General features: G+C 31.7%; 2 protein-coding genes across 4 annotated transcripts in view; one reads left to right on the top strand and one right to left on the bottom strand.

Annotated features, from left to right (window-relative positions):
* The window catches only part of LOC106471794 (serine/threonine-protein kinase ICK-like), a 55,385-nt gene extending 49,607 nt beyond the window's left edge, over positions 1-5,778 (top strand). Inside the window, exons 10-12 of the mRNA XM_013932416.2 lie at positions 4,594-4,763; positions 5,237-5,387; positions 5,638-5,778. Of these exons, the coding sequence (XP_013787870.1) occupies positions 4,594-4,763; positions 5,237-5,387; positions 5,638-5,650 (334 nt within the window). The 3' untranslated portion in view covers positions 5,651-5,778. The remainder of the gene's footprint in view (positions 1-4,593; positions 4,764-5,236; positions 5,388-5,637) is intronic.
* The window catches only part of LOC106471795 (inositol monophosphatase 3-like), a 27,042-nt gene extending 4,167 nt beyond the window's left edge, over positions 1-22,875 (bottom strand). The window contains exons 1-6 of one of the 3 annotated variants that reach the window (XM_013932417.2): positions 22,206-22,875; positions 18,765-18,933; positions 13,882-13,977; positions 11,031-11,204; positions 6,751-7,010; positions 2,278-2,627 (exon numbers count right to left, since the gene is read on the bottom strand). In XM_013932417.2, the coding sequence (XP_013787871.1) occupies positions 6,763-7,010; positions 11,031-11,204; positions 13,882-13,977; positions 18,765-18,933; positions 22,206-22,601 (1,083 nt within the window). In that variant the 5' untranslated portion in view covers positions 22,602-22,875 and the 3' untranslated portion in view covers positions 2,278-2,627; positions 6,751-6,762. Of the gene's footprint in view, positions 1-2,277; positions 2,628-6,295; positions 7,011-11,030; positions 11,205-13,881; positions 13,978-18,764; positions 18,934-22,205 lie in introns of those variants that run through there. The other 2 variants (XM_013932418.2, XM_022400408.1) reach the window with 2 other exon arrangements.
* Between the last annotated feature and the right edge of the window lie 233 nt (positions 22,876-23,108).

A 23,108-nucleotide genomic window follows, 5' to 3' on the forward strand; every position in this document is an offset into this window, starting at 1 on the left:
CGAATCTGAATCACTTAGAAAAAACGAACGGGGGTGGCTTAACTTTTTCCTAGGTGTATATATATATATATATATATAATCAAATCCATGACAATTTTTTAGTTCCTGGCTATTTGAAACATAAAAATGAAAGTTTTTGCCATACAAAGCTTTGAGTCTTGTCCATCACCATCATAAATTCTCTGGAAACTGTATTTGAAATTCCTTTTATACAAGTTAGACTTCAAGATAAACAAAAGTCCAGTTGATTCCTAAACACATAACAGTTTAAGATGATATGAAAATAGCTAAAGCTGTATCAAATTAGCATATTGAAATCTACTATAAAACTTTCCCTACCGAAGAAATAGAAAATGCTAATGATGGAAACATTTTATCAACTTTAAGGTTATCTAATACTTATATTGTTAAAATTAGACGTGATGAACATGGATATCTTGTTAAACTCATACTGTTTCATAAAAGCCTTGATTGCTCTGCTTTTCAGAATATGATATTGCAGTCCCCCATTGCATTGTCTGGACTCTCCAACACACTTTTTCCTTCTAGTGAAGTATGGGACTCTATAGAGGACTGTCCTCTTGATTGTACACAATACAACTCAGTTGAGAGAAAGGATGGTGGTATTCTGCTGGCATAGATGGACCTCATGTTCAAATACAGATGCTACCAGGTGTTGTATGTAGCACTCTGCCATATATTGCAGTTTGCACTTTCAGCTGAGGCACCATCCTTCCTACCATCTACTGGATGCTGGTTCTCTGTGGATCTAGTGTTGATTGAAGCACAGACCAGCCATAAGTTTTTACATGTTTGGATGTTTAATTTCCTCCTACTCCAGACTGAAAGATAAATTCCCAATGCCACCAGGTTTTGGACTGGAGATGCAACCCCAAATAGCAGTCTCTCTTCCTACTGTCCACTGGATGTTGGTTGTAGTTGGATGAGATACATCTTTCTGCATGTGTACAGTTGGGTACCCTCCTCCTCCTACTGTGGATCAGATGAAAACTTCCCAATGCCACCAGGTTTTGGATTGGAGATGAACACCCACCTGGGATCTCCACCTTCCTACCATGCACTGGGATTTTGATTCTCAATGGATCTGGTGTTGAAGGTGTACACATGCAATAGTGTGTTATTGGCATGGAAACTCCTCTTCCCTACCGGTACCAGTTTTTGGGGTGAAAGGTAGAGGACTCTCTTCCTACCACAGACCTGATGTACAATTCCAGATGCTGGTTGAGGTTGAACTACCATTTGCGGTCTGTTATGCCCCAGCAACTTTACACCTAGAAATCCCTTTATTTCTGTAGTTTTTTTTCATGGAGTCCATCCTTTGTTTCCACCCTTTGAGCAATACATAACTAATGGGCGAGGAGTATACCTGGCTCTGAAGTGGTGCAGTCTCCTACAGGTGTGAAGTTTTTAGTTCATTCTCACACCCTATGGTTTTCCTTTGGGTGCTTCGTAAACGGAGATCATCTCACTGGCCCTCCACCTGTTCAATGTGGGATTCTAGCTTTTTGTGAGAGGAGGAAAGATATCGTGTTGAAAGATAACATTTTCCTAAACTGAAAATGTATTTCCAATAGATACTTATCTCTTCTCACATTTCCCACTTCTGATGTGGTTTGATCTGACCAATCTCGAAGTGGTTAACAGCTGCAAGATTAGAGAGAGTTCTAGTTACAATAGAGGTATTTGGGCACTCCTGTTGGTGTAGAATTGCTGCAAAATCATTTGCAGATATCTCATGTTAACATACATGAGGGTAAGTTGGAGTGCCAATAGAGGGCAATATTAATCAAGAAAAGCTAAGCATCTGTTGGAAACACATTTTCAGTTTAGGAAAGTATTAACTTTTAAGCCCACAAGATCAACAGTAATTGTTATGGGAAGCTCACAAGAACAATATAGTGATTTCTCTTTTAAAGAGACCATCCAAGCTTTTCTTGAATCATGCATGCATTCTGAAGTAGTCTGTAGTGCACCTTTAGTTCTATTCAAAATAATTAATAGCTATCATATTAAACAAGAGATATGGTGTATATTTTATTAAAATCACAGAAAGGCTAATAAGATATTAGTCAAGTTTCAAGTGTAAATCCCTTTTTCAATACATGAAACCTGTTTGCTTGTTTACAGCTTCAATCTTAACTTTTTTTATAAATAGCACACATTTATGTTTTAAAATATCATGCCCCAAGGGCAAAAATTTCATATAAAATAGATTTGTAGCCAAACTTCTTCACATCTCAAAAAAACAAAAAACACTTCAATAGTTGTACTTTATTCAATAAGAACATTTTATTTGTATACATAATTACAAATTTTAATTGTGGGTTAATTTCAGCATGCACCAAATGAAGGCAAACATTTGTGTTTATGAATTTTTTCAAACTATAATAGTTCTGAATGAAATTGCATTAATTTGAACATGCAAGTTCAAAACAGATGTAGACAGTCACTGTATCTCAACCTCTGTTCTCATAGTGTGATGCAATTGCCTATATCTCAGCTCTGAGAAGGCATAGGCTATTGAAGTAAACATGTAATGAAAGCTCTTTTTTTCTGTTCAACTGTATATTTCAGCAAAGATTTGCACAGAGATTGAAAAAAGTGTGCTGGAAAAAAAAAGATGCTTGTGAATAGCTTTTACCACAATTAGTCTTGATTCGTTTCTAAATCTTGTAAAAGCTTGCTTTATCATTTTATACCTTATATGAATTTTGGTGTTGCCTTAGGCATAGTTAGATCATTTTGTTACACTTTACCATATTAAGTTTATTTTCACTAATAAGGCCAATGCTTAGGCCATGTTGATATTAGACCTTATTGGCCTAAGTACCTGCTTGAATGGGCAAACAAAATCACTAAAATGAAATGTATATATATATATATAAAGAACATGAGATAGGTTTAAAACTTAATATAAATATTAAATGAAACCTTATGGTTAACAGTGACAAAAATGTTGATTTGCTTATAATTTTGGTATAGTGAAAACAGTTATTATATATGACTGATCGTAAACACAGTGAAACTATGTGTAGTGTTTCCCAAATCAAAATATTTACAGTTGTTTACAAGAATGTAGGAAGATATAAAAATCAGTAATTGAAATCTACAACAAAGTTGTTAAGTCTTCTTGTCATCATTCCAGTCATTAATTTTTATTAGATATAGGAAAAAATACCTGATACAATAAAACATTCCACTATCTGATGAAACATGACCTGATCAGATACTAATTTTGTAATGAATGAGATAACATTTTCATCAATGGATTATCTTACACTATCATTCAGGTGTGATACTACATGCACATGCACAGGGGTTTCATTAAGAAAATGTAACCAGAAAGTCAGTGCACTTAACTCAGAAAATCTTGCCCATAAAATACTGGGACATCCAACAAATATTTAAGGATGATTGGATACCATTTGTTCACACTGGTTATCTTTCCCCACTTTTATTTTCAGCAGAACAATGATTTATTTCTTACTTAATCCATGTTTGATGCTTTTTCTTACAATTTTGGGATTATTAATTAAAGTATGTCCCACATCACTGATTGGAAACTACCAAAATTATGATCAGCTATTATTCTAATAAAAACAAATTTTAAACGCTGCTGAAATGGAATGGCTAAACCATTTATTGCTAGGTGACAATGCAAGAAAATCCACATGTATGCATATAATGTTGAACTAATACAGAACAAGATGGCCAAGCGTAACATTAAAATAAATGAAAGGCTTGGCCACATAAGTCTATTCATATTGAGGATAAAACTGTTCTGACTTTTTCCCATTGTTCAAAATATTTTTTCTTTATCATCTCTTCAGTTCAAAGCTATATATTATATCTTTTCATCATCTTGTATCCCCGCTATAATTGGCATATGATCCAATTCTATTCTGTTTTCTACCTTCATTCATTTAATCATTTATTGTGGTTTTTCTTTTTTTAAGAATAAAATCCACCATAAAACCTCTTTTTATTACTATATATATAAATCCATCTTCCTTACTCGTCTCTGTCCACTCTTCCATTCTACATAATCAATCTTGAAGCTTCACAAAATTCTATAAACCATTTTCCTTCTCTATTCAAGTCTTGATTTTCTAATGTTTTCCATGGATATCCTATATGGTATTCTTGACATTGATCTTTTCCAGTTGTTGCATTCATATTTCCCACAAATATTATATGTTTTCTTTCCTCTTTTACTTTGATTTGGTCAATCATTTGCTCTATCCCTTGATTATTTATTATACAATACAAAAATTATCCCGCCCCCACACATATTTGCTTTTTATGCAAATTGTAAATTTGGCCATAGTTGATTTCTTTTCTGTGAATAAAAACAGAGTCAAAGATAATTAAATAAATTCTTGTTTAATATAAATGGGCTACCTGTGTTCTGTGACACCCCCCCCCAAATATGAATGTTATGTGTGTGAGTGTGTGTGTGTGTATAACACACACACACACACACACACACAAAGATAAGAATGTCTGGTGCTAAGCATGGAAATTGAAGTTGTGTGTATTGTTAACAGTTACCTAATCTTTTCTGTTCCTCAGACCTATTCCTCAGGGTCAGCCTCCTGTGCAGGCTAAAGGACCTTCACATTTATCAGCCAAGCAGCACTACATGAACAAAGCTCGTTACGTTGCAGGACAAAATACAAAAAATGCAGCAATTCAGGACAATGAGATATCCCAAGAAATGACTATAATTGGAAGAGGTTTAGGTAAGTTAATTTAAATTGTAAATGGTTTTGTGTTTTAAGCTAATGGTTCAGTTGTAACACAAGTTTCTTTAGCCCATAAAGCAAACTTCAAGGGAAAATAAATACTAGTATACAACTAATAATAGAGTTAATGAAATGTGTAAAAGTTGATCATTATAAATTGTGTGTGTTTAGAAGGACTGCTTTTTTATATTTTAGAATATTAGAAAAGATTTATAACACCACTTTACAGTTATATTCAGGTTAATAAAAGTGCTATGTAACATTAATATCATTGTTGTATGACAACTTTTAAGTTACAGCTCTGATAGCCTTGATTTCTTTATACATTATTGCTTATCTACTTGAAAGATAAAAAATTGCATACACGCTTACACAGGGTGATGTGTAAACTGTAAAATAACATTTGTTTTGCACTTTTGATTGTCTAAGTCCATTGTTGTAATACTTCATTTCACTAATGATATCTGAAGGTGTTCAAAACGGTAGTGCTGTGCCTAAAGCCCCAAGTAAACAACCTCTTCAGGGAGTTCCAGATACTGGGGCACGAAGATCAGCAGGAATACAGAGTCGAATGTCTAGTGGTAGATTTAACTACCCAGGCAAGACTGACTGGGCAGCCAAGTAAGTAGCTAATTGGAAAAATCAATTTAATATTACACACCTATGTTAGATGTACTGAGGTTTTGGTAGTGTTCATAGTTGTGCTGGAATTATTGGTTGATGGTTGGCAGCTGTGTAAAATAGTGCATAGATATTGATTGATTTTAATTACCTGTGAATACTATACTTTAGTTTTTTATTCTTATGTATACTCATAACTGTGGTTTAATGCTTATTGTATTTTATTATTGCTACTGTGATACTTTTACAGATATCTGAAGTAGATAGCCACCTGGAGAGTTCAAAAGTACTTGTACAGTGTAAGATAAAGGAAACAATATTCAACAGATGTTTGCACTAAATCATCACAATAAACATTCATATTCACCAACAAGTTTACCAGAGGCTTTTCAGTGAAATTAGTGAAGGATCAAAGGGTTGTTCAAATCCAGAACGAACAAAAATAGCATCAATAACTATTTTCTTCATACTTTCACATTACCTGTGACTGGATATTTGAAAATGCTAACTTGTTCTGAAAATATTATTTATTAGTTGATGTAATTTTATTCAATTTGTTCATGTCTAAATAAAAACAATGTTTTAAGGGTTTGATCTCCTTTTGTGAATTAACTTTTGATAAACTTAAAAGTAGTAGTATAATAATGTTAGTCACCAAAATGATACAAGTTTCTGAAAGTTATCTGGCTTAGAGAAATGAGACAGAAGATAGATATTCACATACAGTGATTATAAAGTAGCTTGTTATAGTATCAATAAGTTAAGTAACAACAGACAATATGAAACTAAGTGAAATCTTGCATAGAAAAGAAACAATTATTGTTTGCAAACATTTGCCATAATTCTAAATCTTTTGTGATGTCAAAGAATTATAATAGTTTTATGGCCACAGATACATAAACACATGCTGATATGATTAACTTCGAGTTTTAATGTACTCTTGAAAAACAAATGGTTAGAATTTAGCTAATACAAGCAGTCTATTGATTAGAGACCTGATAATTTATAGTTTAAAACAATTATTATACCCAAACAATCATTACCATAGTCAACAACAAACTGTGGTAATAAACATTTTAGAAAATGCTTAAAAAAAAACTTAAGCTTAATATATCATAACTATTTTATATAATATATATTCCTAAAAAATTCTTGGAACTGTGATATATTTTTTTTCCAACTAGAGATATTACTGTATAAGAAATTACAGTGCTAGAAAAATAATTATACAAAATATCACAATACAGTTGCATGGTCCCAGATAAAATATATTTGTGTGTGTGTGTGTGTGTGTCTGTGCATGTTAGAATCTTAACATCTTCTGGTATCAATCCACAGTGTGACTACTGCTACAAATACAAACCTGCAAATATTATCATCTTCTTTGTACACTCTTCAATTTCTCCAGGAACAAGCTATGCTCAAACATAGTGGCTAAAAGTCCCCCTTTATTAATAACATCATCAGAAGCCTCATAGGAGATGAGATTACCATTTAAAGTGGTCATCTGACCACCTAAAGTTTTTAAAATAGCATTTCCAGCACATATGTCCCACTTTTTAATTATAGTCACATGGATATAGGCAGAAGAAATACCTTGGACTACTTCTAAAGATTTGAAACCTGTTAAAAAAATGAAAATACAGTTTGTTAATTAATCATTACATCAGCCACTGAAAACTTATACATTGATTACTTGTAAACATTAATGAATGATCCATATACAAGTATGTATAGTAATACAATAAAAATGTTTTCCTTAGAATGATTTGAGAGAACCTACATTAACGTGAACTATAATTTAAATTTTTTTTTTACTAAGGTATTTTATGAGAAATTTTGTTTATTTATTACATTAAAAAGTTAATAAATAAACTAAGGTTAATACTTTTTCACATTTTTTTCTTATTCACGTAATCACTATACAACTATTCAGAAGCCTTTAAATGTGCAACACCTCAATGTGCCAAATAGCCTTCTCTCACCTTGTCTTTTATGTTTGGATGAGGATATACTGTATCTACAAATAAACTCACCAACACAATTTGATGACGTTAAAAGTTTGAATAATGTGTGTTGTCAATCATCACTGAAGACAACTTTTGAATACTTTTGTGCTATATAAGCATACACCAGTCAAGAATAAAGGTAAATTTGTGTTTATCTTACATAACACGTGGGGTTGGTTGATGTGACTGACTTTGTAACCACAAAGTAATTATCATAGTTTCCATATTATACCTTTTAATATTGTACATGTGGCTTTATAAAGTTTGGCAAGTTTTCAGCACACACACAAAAAAAAATCAGACTTTTTCTAATTTAATATTTTTACTAAAGATTTGTCCGTGAATACAAAGAGCCACAGTGTGGACAGCTTCGAGTGTAAAGTGATTTTCATGTTATGATTCAAAAAATACTTTTAATCTGAAAATTTTCAAATTTCATTCGTGTAACCTCGAAAACCTCCTAAATAAATATCAAACTATTTTTCAATAGAACTTCATATTTTATCTGTTATTTCTTCCACCCTAACACTATGTAGACTTGGTTGATCTGAATGACTTTGTAACTACTATAAAGAAAACAAATATACAAATTAAATCTAAATTACCCTTTTCCTAGAATGACTGCAGATTGTAACAGAAAATTACAAATGCTTATCCTAAATAGCTTAATGCTTGTAACAGTCTTCATCCGTTTCCACTTAATATAATTGTTTTATTGCCCTTTGAACCATATCTAACTAATAACACAGGCCTGCAATTGTTTTATTGTCTTGACATTTTTACATGTTCTACAGTAATTCCTGTATGCTGGATCCAAAAATCCATTTTTCTCCATCATGTACAGATTTTTCACAAAACGTCATATGTAATTTTACATAAGTGAATCATTTTCATTGAAATAGGGTCACATTTTGTAATGCTTAAAACATTGACAACCACTGGCTATAGATTTCTCTAGACCAATCGCAATGTGAGAATCTTATCAATCATTCTAGAACTCACGAGACGGTATCTGTTTGTGTGTGCACCTTGGCATTATTTTTTTCTTTTCAATATTATTTATTCGTCACTATGGCAACAAGAGGTTGTGTAAATGACCCAAACATGTAAATTTGTTGTAAAGAAACAAAGGCAAAACATTACAGAATTTGTCAAAAAAGCATATTTTGGAATAAAACTTGGGAACCAAGACAAATCATGGGCTCTGCACAAAGTTTGCACTGTTTGTGTCAAAGAGTTGAGACAATGGACTTAAGGTAAGAAAAAGTCTTTGCCTTTTGGAATTCCAATGGTCTGGTGTAAACCTAGAAACCATGGAGATGACTGCTAGTTTCTCTCATGTAACATGCAAGGTTACAACACTCAGAATAAAAAGGAAATTGCTTATCCAAACCTTCATTCTGCTACAAGACCTGTTGCTCATGGACTTGATGTACTTGTACCTACTCCACTGGAGACTCTTGATACAGTTTCATTTGATTCTGAATCTGATGTCAATAGCAATGATGATAGGGATTGTTTTCAACCTGAAACATCTGGAAAGGTTTCATCAACACAGCAGGGAAGTGGAGAGGAGGTATCAGGTTAGGTTGATCAGCTTGATGGCTGATTACTGCTGTTACTTGAAATGAGGTGCTCCAGATGCAATACATAAAGGAAAAACCACAACACGTAGTTTTGAGATTAAAAGATGTAGATTTCACAAAAAAAAATGAGGATGCATATTCGTTTGACATCAACGTTCTTCCCTTTTCTTCAGTTTGTTTGTGTTTTTGTTAACAAACATAATAATAAAAAATAAAATGTTCACTGTGGTAAATGAAATAATAATTTGATCTAAGTAAGTTTTTTTTCTTCCCAATTGTAAAAAATCCTTACATGATAGAAAAAAAATTAATATTTTCCAAAGCTGTTATTAAAACCAAAAGAACTTTTATGAAGTGTAAACTTGCAGGCCTATGTAATCCCACCATCCAAGTTGTAAATTCCTCGATGACTGCATATCTCACATTACCGTATTGGATGAAATAATGCACAAGCATACCTTGTGAAGGAATATTATTATTATTTATCATTATCTTACCTAATCCAACCTGATCTAACCTAACAAGTTTATAATGTTTATATTTTAGTTACGTTTATAACAAGAAATATAGTGCATATATTTGACCTCTTGTTTTTTGTGTGTGATTGCCAATGAAATTTAAACCCACTTTTTTATAATGATGATACTAGTACACTAAATAATTTCTATTTATTTAAATAATGCACCTAATAACACAGAATAATAACATACACAAAGCAAACAATGTCCTATAACTCATAATTTAATTGGTTTTCTAAGTATGGCAAGAGGGGCTTAAAATAATTCCTTTAGCTACTCGATCTGAATACCACGAGATAAATTTTCAAACTGAAGATGATGTAAACAATACTCTGTACTGAAAACTGTCTTTCTGTTGGTTATAAATGAAATAATATAAAATGTCAGAAAGAGTTCTTTGCATTTTGTGAAAGATAGGATGTGACAGTTGGGTGTAGCAAGTGGCTATGATTTGATAATTTCTGTCTCCATAAACAAATATGATTGAAGGCTATTAAAGTTAAACTTTGCCTTTTAATACATACATATATATATTGTAGTGTGTAATTTACATTAAAGTCCGTACTTCAGAGAGGGGTAGAGGAGGGGAAGTCCTAGGGAACTAATGTCATGATTCTCATACAAGAAGAGGTTAAGGATTTATTTAAGTAGCTTTTATAAAATGAAGAAATTAAAACTCACATAATATTAAAATTTAATTTGTTAACTATTTTGATGCCAAGTTTATTCGTATACACTGGTAGTAAAGTAATTTAATTGTTAATGTAACTCTGTAAAAGATCAGGACATGTGCACTTTGACCTACTTGTAGTGACAGCTGAAGATAGATTATTGTATGAAAGAGTTAAATAGTTTTACCAGTTGCATGTATGTATACATTTATGACTTCCAGTCTAGTATATTCTTATCTAGTCAAAAACACCTTAGGTGTGAAAAAAAAAAGGTGTGGCCAAAAAGGATTGAGTGTGCAACTTAAAGGAATGAAATCAAAACTGGTAGCTACACATTGATAAAGATTTGACAGCAAATATTCATTCATTAGTTATCCAAGCCACATGTTTTGTTAAACTTGGGGTATGATGGTGGTTAAATTAAAATATGCAGCCTAGCTAATTAATGAAAGTATATTTGCTGTCAAATCCTTATCAAGGCTATAGGTAAAACTACCTGTTTAGCCACCAATTTTGATTTCATTACTTTAAATCATACACTCAATCCTTTTTTTGACTGCACTTTTTTTTCACGCCTAAGGTGTTTTTGATTGGATATCGTGACTTTTTGTCAATACACACCAACAAACCACAGCAAGTAAGAAAGTGACACTCAATAGTAACCCATAATATCTTTAGGATCACAACCCTATTATTTGGAACAGATCTTTGCTTTACAGAACCAACCAGATTCTTTAAAATATATGGTAGTAGTTTTTGCTTTCTAAAACAGTACCTTATGCCACTTGTGTTGGTTGAGAGTTACAAGTTACACATATTTTACATTTTAATAATACTGTAATTGTAATAAATTGAATACCTGCTCCACCGGCAGGTGTTATAGTAGCATTTACAAATGCATTAGTAGCAATAGCAGCAACTTTGCCAGCATGAGAGCGAGACACTATAATAACAGGATTTGTCTTCCACTTCTCAGGAAAGGTCTTTGCAACTTGTAGTTGAGGAGATGCACCATGACCTACCCAACCCCAGGCTGTAAAAGAGTATATTATATTATTTTATAAAAAGTCATGTTATCTCAAATCATACTATAGTAAGATATTTGATTAAAATATAAATGTTAGATTTACCAAGTTAGACCTAATTCTTAATAAATTAAAGCAATTACATAATTCAATTCTGATTATATAAACTTAAACATCCATCTTTTCATAGTTATGTGGTAATTAAAGCAAAGTAATACATTTGTTCAAAAATCTTTGTCAGTGCCATATTCCTAATTAAGCTCAGTGTTTGTAATTTTTTACTGAAGTAATAAAAAAGGTTATGATCCTAAGAGCACATTTCTATAAAACTTAAAAATTCAATGCCATATTGTTAATTAATAAATGAAATTTTCATACAGTACTAATCCACACAAAAATTAATAAATCAGTAAAGATTATATAATTTTAAGGGAATGTTTGCTTAAAAACCAACTGACAAAACGTAAATTAAACTCCAGTCAATGCCATATTGCTAATTAGGTTTATTGCTTGCAATTTTCATAGTCCTACTCTGAAACAATGCACAGAAATAAATGAAAAAGTATATAACTTTAAAGAGCTGGGTCATGTACAGTAGCATGGCAGACTAAACTTTCTACATTAGGCACAATGTGATTAACATAGTGGTGTTTCTAGGAATAAGTGGAATTGTTATAAACTCCATAGATGTTTCAGTGTAATAAAGTAGTGTGTGTAAATATCATACTAAAGTAAGGTCACATTTGATTAAAGATTATTAGTGTTAAATTTATCATGTTAGGCCTAACTCTTGAAAAATTAAATCAATCACATAATTCACTTCTGATCATAGAAACTTTAAATAAGCATTCATGTGTCCAGAGTTATGTGATGTTACAGCAAAATAAGACCCGTTTGTTAAAAAACCTCCATCAGTGCCATATTGAGGTTTAAGCTTAGTGTATATTAGTAAACCCACATTTACAGGACTGCTATAATACAAATTTAATGCTTGAACTACTATTTTGCATATTCTCAATTTAATGATCATTGCCACTATAATGCAAGTTTAGTTTTTTAACCACATTATAAACAGTAAATAGTACACCTACTTATTTACGTGCTCTAATACAAGTCAATAGAAATTTGAGGTCCGCTTTTAGGGAATCCCTGAAAACGTTTTTGTAAAATACCCGGATTCCCTAAAGGGTTGGGTGAAATGTTTTACCTTTTGTGCAAACCCTGAGGCTAAGATAATTCATTTGGTACCAATTAGAAGTCAGTGTGACCAACAGTTTAGGAGGAGTTACGTGACACAGACACATTGACTGAATCATACTACATAGATATATATACAAAGTAAAAGCATAATGTTATGATTAAATTGTAAACATAAGAGAAAAATGAATACACATATTGATTTATCAAATAAATAAAAACCCATAATTGTTTTTAACTAAGCTAAATTTCTACAATAAGCTAAAAATGGCACTTTTCCATCATACATAATATATATATATATATATATATATATATATATATATATTTATTTATTTAGACACACACCAAGATATTCACACTTTTCTGAAGTCAGTGAGTATCAAATTAGTAATAAACCTTTTACAAGGTGGCAAGATCTATATGAGAAAATAAAATACTTCATTCCTGTATTCTGATCAAGTAGAAAAAATTCAGGGATAAAGCAGTTTTGGTATTAAGAAGTAAAATATGAAATACAAGTGTAACTTGTGGTATTTTTAGTAAGCTACACTGTAAGACAATCTGCAGATGCCACTTGGAAAACCTGATCAGCAGGAACGACAAGTGGTTAAACACCTGGTAAAGATAAACTTAGTAACATATGGTTTTTCATGCCCAGCATCACATAAATGTTATATATTATTATCACAGCTATGTAATATAACAGCTAACACTGCAGCAACCAACAGTCAATTTTCCCTGTAGCTGTCAATAGCAAAAATTCACTTGATATCCCATCAATGTTATGATTAAACTATAAACACAAGGTGGAATACATATAATGATTTATTTAATGAATAAAAAATCCTAAAATTGTTTTTTTAACTAAGATAAATTGTACAGCCAGACTGATGAACAATATAAAGCCATTGGATATAAAATTTAAAAAAAGGAATTTTTAATGTTTCAATAAATTGGAAAACTTGCTCATCAGTGTGTTTAGAACAACAATGGTCTTCAAAACTACATCCCAAGTCAATCTAGAGCAACACTCTCACACTAAACAAATCATCTCACTTTTATTGATTCAGTGACATTTTTTGAACACTTAAACAGAAAAATGTATAACTTCCCAATTTCCAGAAAATCATATTCCATAGCTGCAAAATTGAATGAACTCACATGACTAAATTGACTCATTTTATAAACTATTTTGAGAACAAAAAAAAATGTTTAGTACACAACATTCTTTATGAACTGCTAAAAGAGAAATACTTTCTTCATCAAACCATCTGAGACAAGACTGAAGAACTATTTTTAATCCTATTACAAAAACTAAATGTTGCAACATAAAAAATACTGCATACAATTAGTGTCATATCAGAAATATATACACAGAAAAAAATTCAACTTATGAAAATATTTTATATTTCAATACTTCTTGATTTAAAAAAAACACATATTTGTAGATTTATGAGTTCCTACAACATAATCACACCAACTCACCTGTAAAGTTTTCAAATGGTTTGTGAATGACACCAATCATTGGTATACCTTTTACTGCCACACAGACCATGGTTGTAACATACTGTAGTAGGTTTTCTGTAAAATTAATTTCCTATTGTCAAAACAATAAAAATGAAGAGACTGTCTCTTCTATTACCAGTGTTCAGTATTTACAAAGTAAACCAATTCAACAGCCTATCTGTGAATGAAAAAGATTGTAGTTTTATATCAAAAGAAAATGTAAGATAAAATATTTATACATATATAAATAAATAGCTTTCAAACTATTGATTACATTACTTATTATAGACGATTGAATAAGCACTATAAAACAACAATGAACTAAATATCGCATTACCGTAATCTGTTCAGGTTGTCAACTTATCATCCTAATGTCTGTGGCAATAGCACCCAAATGCACTGGGGATATCCCACCTATGAGACAAAATCCAAATGCTGTCAGCCATCGTGAAAAATTAAATAAGAGTATGAAGCCAAGTGCTTACACCCACAACGTCTCAGCTTCTACTGCCTTTCACTGTCTATAGCCAGTTGTGGGAAGGCAGTTACCTTAAATTTCTTGAAGTAGAAATGAAACCACCCTACCATTTCTACTAATTAAACTGCCAACTACCACCCTTACAAAAAGATATTAAATAAAACTATAAAATATTAAATGGAACTAAACAGCATTTGGGTGAAATTGCCACAGATATTATCTGCTATGACAATAAAAGTTGACAACCTGGACCGATAACGGTAATGATATATATATATATTGTGATGCACATACTAATTTTGACCTGTATTCAAAGACCCTGATCTTTAGTGTCTGGAGAAATGCACAAATTAGTATTTATTCTTATACACAGAGAGTGACATATCCATATTTTCTGTTGTACTGTTCCACTAAAGTAAATTTGAAAACAACAGCTTTATAGGACTTTACTAGGAACTGCTTAAACAAAGTGAGGGAAATTCTTTGAACTTGAAGGATTGTGTAATAGATTTGGGGGAACACACAGAGAATATAACAGTTGGTAATACTGGTAGGGAAGGTGAATTTTTTCTTCAATGATACTGAAAGTCTTTGAATAAAGTCATTTGGATTGGAAGCTTTAGTGGTAGTTAGCTTGTTATGCAGATTTTTTTTATTGAACACTTGAGTAGTTGCTCGGTGATGGAGTGGAAGTTGTGTATGGAAAATAAATTAACTTCACTTTACTTACTATATTTTGGATGAAGTCATTTAGTGCTCCGAGCCAGAAAACCAAATTAATGGGAGTAAGAGAAAAATATATCAGCTCTGAGACAAAGAAATTAAAAGTGCTTGTAAGCTATAACATTTTTATGGAGAACATATGTATAACTTTGGTATCACTAAATATTTATAGTTGTTACTTTAGTGTGTTATTTTGAAGAAGTTTTACTGCTTATGTTGATGAGGGTTAAGGTGTGAATTTAGTATATCTGAATTTTTAATACATGTGGGATATCATAAATTATAATTTTGATGGGAATAACCATAAGTGTTACAGAAGTAAAGGATCTTGATTTGATTTATCATTCTCTTAAGCCATCCAAGCAGTGTATTGTTGCTAGTAGTAAACCAAATAAGATTATAAGTTATATCTTCAGAAATATTGAATACAAGTCTAAAGAGGTTATAATATAATTGTATAGGACACTCATTAGGCTTTTTTTTTGGAGTATTGTGTTCAGTCTTGGGCTCCTTATTTTAAGAAGGACATTGAATTGTTGGTAAAGGTTACAATGATAAAAAGGTTGTAATATGAGAACAGGGGAAGATCTCTAAAATTGTTTTATCTTTAAAAATTTAATACATTAGCAATTAATTACATATAACTACAGGCATGATGAACATTGTAGCTAGTAATTAACAATATCACTTTCCATTTTTTATGTTACATTTACCTACAATTTTATCTATATGTTATGAAATAATAATTCATTCTAGTTAAATATACAATTACTGGATGAGTAGACTGGTAATACATAATCAAGATTAGAGGTAAGTAGTAGTTCAGAGATAAATGGGTGAAATGTATAGGGTACAATAGTTGCCAGGAGGCTCAGAAAGATACAATATGCTGCATGTGCAGAGCTAGCTTATTTGATTTAGAAATAGCTTTAAGGAAGATTGCACAATTAAAGTAAATTAGTGTAGTGTGATTAGAAATCAAGGAAGCAAGACAAATTAATAAATCAGGGTAAATGTTGCAAGATTTTCATATGTACACAGTATTAAACAATTAAAGGTACAGAGATAGGTGTTCAGTTAGCATTCAGGTACCAGACTCTAAATACATCTTAAAGTTTGGCTGCTTTTAATGAGAAAGTGGATGACCAAGAGCTTTACATAATGAGGAACTCTCTCATTAAGTAATACTGGTAAAGTTGTTTATAATAGAAAGCACAGAAATGTTAGGACTAGAATCTGCTTGCTATAGAATATGTTGATAGTGTAGTTGCTGATACCAAGGAACATTCTCTATTAGCAGTACCTGTAGGAGCAAATGATGTTGGAAACTGTAAATCAGAAGACTGCTTAAAAAGAATATAGAACACTTTAAAAGGTTTAGGAACCATAATAGTATCTTTAAAGAATGTTCCCTTTGGCTAGAAGTGGAAATGAATTAATTAGCAGGATCCAAGGCTTAAATGAAAGATTACACAGGCCTGCAAATTTTAAACTTCATAAAAGTTGTCTTTCCATAATTCAGATACACAGATTTCAAAAATGATATTAATTTTTTTATCATGTAAGGTTTTTTTTCACAAATCAGGAAGAAAAAAAACTGTTACTGAGATCAAATTATTATTTCGTTTAGCACAATGAACATTTTTTTGTGATGTTTGTTATGTTTTGGTTCTAAGACTCTCACGATGCAATTGGTATAGAGAAATCTATAGCAAATGGTTGTCAACATTTTAAGCACAACAAAATGTGACCTGACTTCAATGAAAATGATTCACTTATGTAAAAATACATATGACATTTTGTGAAAAATCTGTACATGATGGAGAAAAATGGATTTTCAGATTCAGTGTACAGGAATTACTGTAGAACATGTAAAAATGTCAAGACAATAAAACCATCACAGGCCGGTGTTATCAAGAATATGCTTGGTGTCATGGGTTGGCTGTTTGAACATGTGGGACAATTTTCAAAGTGAGGATAAACTGTATGCTAGAGATGAGCTTCACATAAGCAAGCTATGTAGTAAGATGTTTAGGGAAGTTATTATATTAATATCCATTAACAAAACTAAACTTGTATAGAAGAGTAAAACTGTCTTAGCTGAAGATGACCCTGCCAAAATATACATTTGTATCCTTTAGTCCTATTATTCTCACTATTAAGTATAAAAAAAAGATGATCCATTGACACTAGAAAGTCTCTTAACAATCTTAAACACCTTAATCAGATCCCCTCTACCTCTTCTTTTTTCAACAGAAAATATTTCAGAAATCTTAACCTATTCTTGTATGACAATCTTTCCATCCCAAATATCATTTGAGTAGCCCTTCTCTGAACCATTTCCAGCAATTCAATGTCCTTAAAGTAAGGAGTCAAAGACTCAACTCCAAGTGAAACCTAACCAGTGATCTATACAATAAACTATAGCCTCTTTAGACTTATATTCAACATTTCTTTAGCAACAACCTAAACTCTTGTTTGCCCTACCACTAGCAACAGCACTCATTTGAAAAAGACAGGCTAGGATGCAGTTAAAAGTTTTATTTTTCTAACAGGGTAATTGGCTCATGTAATGCATTGCCACCAGAACTTTAATAATCTAAGAGAGGAATTGATATTTAAAAAAAAAAATTTAAGAGTGGGTTCAATTTTATTTTCTCAAGGGTAGTGTACATGGAAAACCTTGAAGGACCAAATGATCCTATTTTGTCCTCATGCTACATAGTAGGTTTAGGTTATATTCTTAAGTCTAATTGGAAATTGTACACATTTGATAATGAAAAGAAAGAATATGTTTTAAGATTTTTCAGATATATATAAATGCATACTTCAAACCTTTTATCTTATCAATTATTTCTTAGATCAAACATATGAACATAATGTTTTGAGCAATTTTTAAAGTTTTAATTTAAATGTTTGCTCGGGATGAAGGACATTAAGATGCGAAAAGTTCATGGAAACTAATAATTGAGAATGTATGTGTAATATATAGAAACAAGGGTACAATCATAGGTACATAAGAGAAAGCCAACGAGGTCATGCAACATCTATGCAGAAACCAACCCATCACATTCATAACTTATCCAAAAGAAAATTAAAGGAATTCAAACTACCAGCACACACCACATCATGAATATATTATTTGAAAAACATTATAATGCTATTTTCATACTTCAATTGTTGGACATTTATAGAGTACAAGTCAACCCCCACCAATTTTTGCTTATAAAGGTTCTTACTATAGGTATGATCACCACATTACATTTTCATAAATACAAAGACCAAATTATAGAAGTCTATCCCAAACTTACAGTAAACTTGTGATACTAATACACTGTAATAATTTATGTTGAGCTCTTCAAAAACTCAAATCATCCACTTCACTGGCCTTTATAACCAGGGGCTCTGGCTTCAAGTCTCAGTCTCGGAGTCACTTTTTGCTTATTGGTTTTTCACCAAGATATTTAATATTAATTATTAAGATATAATAATAATTCACTGGTTCTTCATGATTCTGAATAACTGACTATAAGTTTGTGATAATACTTCTATGAATTGTTCTTTGTACCAATCATAATGTAACTGGTTAATCATACTCATAATGAAAGGTTTTATGAATGAACATTTATAATTCTCATCATGTTTAAAACAGAACTACTACCTGTGTATTCCTGAGTAGCATCTAATGGATCCACCCAAACTGTAATTTGGTCTGAAGGTACCATCTCATCAGCGTCATTCAGTACCTTTTCAATTTCCAAATTTTCACCAACTACCGTCTTCACTTCATCGAAGTTAATGTCTGAAGAATCATGCTCTTCTGATATTACCTGAAAAGAATGTTTAGTGTGGTAAATTATGACAATAGAGCTATTAACCTAATTTATGTAACAAATCAAACATTTTGAGTTTTCAAGGGAAAAAAATGACATAAGACCATTCCACATATCAACTTAATGGATATGGTTCAGAGGAATACAAGAAGAGAACAGAGATAGGTTAAGATCTCACCATATGTTCTCTTGAGATTATCTGGGTGATCAATAAGATACAGGCTTCTGATTTCATGGTGCTGTATATATAATGATGAATATAATATGGCGAGAGGACAAGTTCAAGGTTTGGAAAAAAAGAGAAAAACTCCAATTACGACAGTTACATTTTTCATCAGGGTGTTTTGCTTATAAAGGCAATAGTGGAAATAAGCACTTTACAAGTGATTAAAGCCATGGGTGGAAGCCTACTGAAGTAATTAAACAATTAACAGCTTATTCAATAGCCCCCATTCTCCAGTATTTGACACTTACTTACTCAATCAACAGTTTTATGAGGATAATCAATGATTTCCTATAAAAATAAAGGGTGGGCTTTAAAGCCTTGAAAGACTGAATGGTCCCTTGTAGTCCATATGTTTTCTATTCATCAACCGTTACATAACTCCTAGACCTACTTGAAGAAAGTTAATATACTTTTTTATTTCCAAACTATTCCACAAAATGACAATTTGTAATATTGCATAAAGAGAAGATAAAATATAACTATAAGGTTGCAATCACCTGTAACATTCTATAGAGATACTAATTACACTTCTATTAAACATACTTCAATATAATGTATAATGTCATCTGATAATTTGTTTTTGATATTACAACACAATTAAACTGATAACTATAATTAGATCATTACAGGTTTCCAGAGATAAAAAAGGGGGGTTTCAGTCTTTTGTTTGAAGCACACAAGAAATAGGTGACACTTGTTCAAGTATCAAGATATATGCATAGGTCTTTGGTCTTTGGGAATACAAATACGAATATTATAGGTTTAGCTTTGGAAGTCTACATCAGTGCTTCTCAACCTTTTCCAATATTATTCATCCCTACAAGTTTTTCACAACAGCTCATTCACCCCAGTTCGAAAGAAAGACAAAAATACTAAATAAAAATGCAAAATTCTTTATTATGACTTAAAATTAAGTATACACCAAACTACAATTAGAATTAATACAACATAAAATAAACAAAATATAAATGCATTTATCGAACTACAACTAGAAAAATAATAGCTAATGAATTTTTTTGCTCTTGAATTTTGTATAATTGATAATACTCATTCACCCTGATTCTGATCTCATCATCCCCTGGATGAAAGATTCACCCAGTTGAGAAGCACTGGTCTGGATTACAGACGATGTCTTTTTTTTCAATAAAATTATTTAGAATTTAGTTAGTTACAAAGTTCTGTAAGAATTTTTTATTGTTTGAATTAACAGTTACCTGATGGTATAATTTAAGTTTCAGCCACCCTTTTTTTTCTTATGTCTGTGTGAAAAATGTCATTTAATCCTTCAACTTAAACATTAAAGGCTGTCTTTAAACACCCACCATTAAGAAAATTAAATACTCAAGATTACTATCTTATACACCAATCCTAGAACAAATCATTCAAATCAACCTGCTAGAAAAATGAAACTTTTGCTTTAGCTGGAGCTTAGCCTATTTTTTCCAAATCTTAAATTTGTGCCCTCTCACCTCATTGTCTTCATATATTCATCAAATTCTCATTTGAGCTCTCCCAATCCAGTTATATCTACTGTGCTTTAAGTTTAGAATTTTAATGGATAGTCAATATGGTTTCACTAAGGTTGCTGTTTATGTAGATTTCAGGTATCTGAATTTTCAGAAAGCATTTTACAAGGTGGCACATAAAAGGTTTGTAAAAAAAAACATTAAGGGATGAATTAGCTAATTGGATAGAAGAGTGGCTGGATAAAAGAAAGCAGAGGGTTGTTACAAGTGGAGTTCAGTCACACTGAATTATCATCACAAGTGGGATACCTCAGGGCTGTTTTAGAAACTTTGCTATTTTTTGATTTAAATCAATGACACATGAAGAAATGGTCAATCAATTACTTAAATTTGTTGATGATATTAAGCTCTTGGGTGTTGCTAACTGTGAAGAGGATGCTGCTGCTTTACAAAAAGATTTAGATCATTTAGTGAGTTGGGCAAATAAATGGCAGATGGATTTTAATTATAATAAATGCAATAAAATGCATGTGGGTTATCATAATTTGAATTCTAAGTAAAAATTGGATGGGAATAACCTAAACAGTGTCACAAAAGAAAGGGATCTTGGTGTTCTGGTTGATCAGTCTCTGTTGCTAGTGGTAGAGCAAATAGGAGTTTAGGTTATATATACAGAAATAATTAATACAAGTTTAAAAGAGGATATAATTTCATTGTATAGTTCACTGGTTAGGCCATATTTGGAGTATTGTGTTCAGTTTTGGGTTCCTTACCTTAAGAAGGACATTGAATTGTTAAAAAGAATTCAGAGTAGGGTTACCAGAATTGTGCCTGGGACAGAGGAGTTGTCCTATAATGAGAGATTAAGATTATCTGAAATTGTTTTCTTTTGAAAATGGAAAATTTAAAGGAGATCTGATTGAGGTGCCCAAAATTGTAAAGGGGATTGATAGTGTTCAAGCAAATCTTCATACTTAATGATGAGAATAGTAGGACTAGGGGACACAAATATAAATTTTGGCAAGGTAAGAGTCATCTTCAGCTAAGGCAGTTATATTTTTCTAACAGGGTGGTTGGCCTTTGGAATGGGTTGTCTTCAGATGTTGTGGAGGCAGTAAATTTAAGTGAGTTTAAGAGAAAGCCTGATAAGTATAAGTATGATAAGGGCTGGATTGAAGGTTTTTTTGGTTTTTTTCTGTTTAAAAGTTTTAGTTTATTTTAAAGGATGGGAGCTGAGATGGACCAATAGGTCCCTTGTTGTCCCTTAACATTATGTTAACTTAAGATGATCTATTCAAAAGACTGATCGAAAAATAAAACTTCCTAATTCTCAGAAGACTTCTACTTTGCCTTCTATTACTCTTAGTAAGTCTTACCATTAAATACGAAAAATGGATGATGCATCAATCCCAGATCTATTTGGAGTATTTCCTATATAATTTTGAACACTTCAATATCAAAAGTTCAATCAGGTTCCTCACAATTCTGACCCTTCTTCTCTTTAGAGAAAATAATCCTAATTATAAAATATTATCCAAAAAAATCATTCAATGTAATTGTGTTAAAAATAAACGTACCTTAATATACGGATACGTTTTCTTTAATCCGTACACCATTGCACGATGCGATCTCATATCACCTTCGGTCAAAGGATCATTAGCGCCTTCCTTCGTTTTACCCTTGCTCGACTCCTTTAGGTCTGTAAGTTTCCGAACATTTTTTACCTCGGCACCACCTCTCTCAGCTATTTCAATACTTACTGCAAGTAGATGCTTAAGGCTAACCTCAGTAGTAGTTTTCTCTAAATTTTCTCCTGTACTTTTTTTATTGGGATTAACATTAAACACTCCACGATGATTTACTTTAGAACTATCTGAACTAAGTAGTACTGAATACAGAAGCAAACATAACAAAGTACTCGTTATTAAGAAAGTAATCCTTCCTAAATTCAACTTCACAACGTTTGCACACATTCTTCTGACAGTGACAATCTAAAGACGAGTAAATATTTTTTGTTTTTAACGTTTATCAGTTAATTTCACTTTTTAAACAATATTGCACAGCAAAGAAGCCTAAATGAATTAGTCGAAATACATTGCCTCTTTGATACCAGACATAAATTTATAGCAAACTACTACAAATACTAGTATTACTGCAAATAATGCAGTGATAAATTCAAGTATACGTTAACCGCCTCAATAAAGTCACCAGCATAGTAAGTTTGTAACTCTGAGTCTCACTCCGAGAACGTTGCAGAAAACGCAGTTACCATGAGCAGTAATGCGCATGCGTATTATTGGTCCAGCAATATAATTATGAGTTCATGTGTGTGCTACGCTATCCTACATTAATTTGCACATCGTGTGTTGAAATGTATTTTATTTACACGATAGCCCTATACTTTTATAGAAGTTTCAAGAATATGCAAGCTGTTCAAAATTCTAAAATTTATATAGGGCTCCACATTTCTGTTTTACTAT

The sequence above is a fragment of the Limulus polyphemus genome, unplaced genomic scaffold, assembly GCF_000517525.1.
Source record: "Limulus polyphemus unplaced genomic scaffold, Limulus_polyphemus-2.1.2 Scaffold4864, whole genome shotgun sequence".
Taxonomy (NCBI): domain Eukaryota; kingdom Metazoa; phylum Arthropoda; class Merostomata; order Xiphosura; family Limulidae; genus Limulus; species Limulus polyphemus.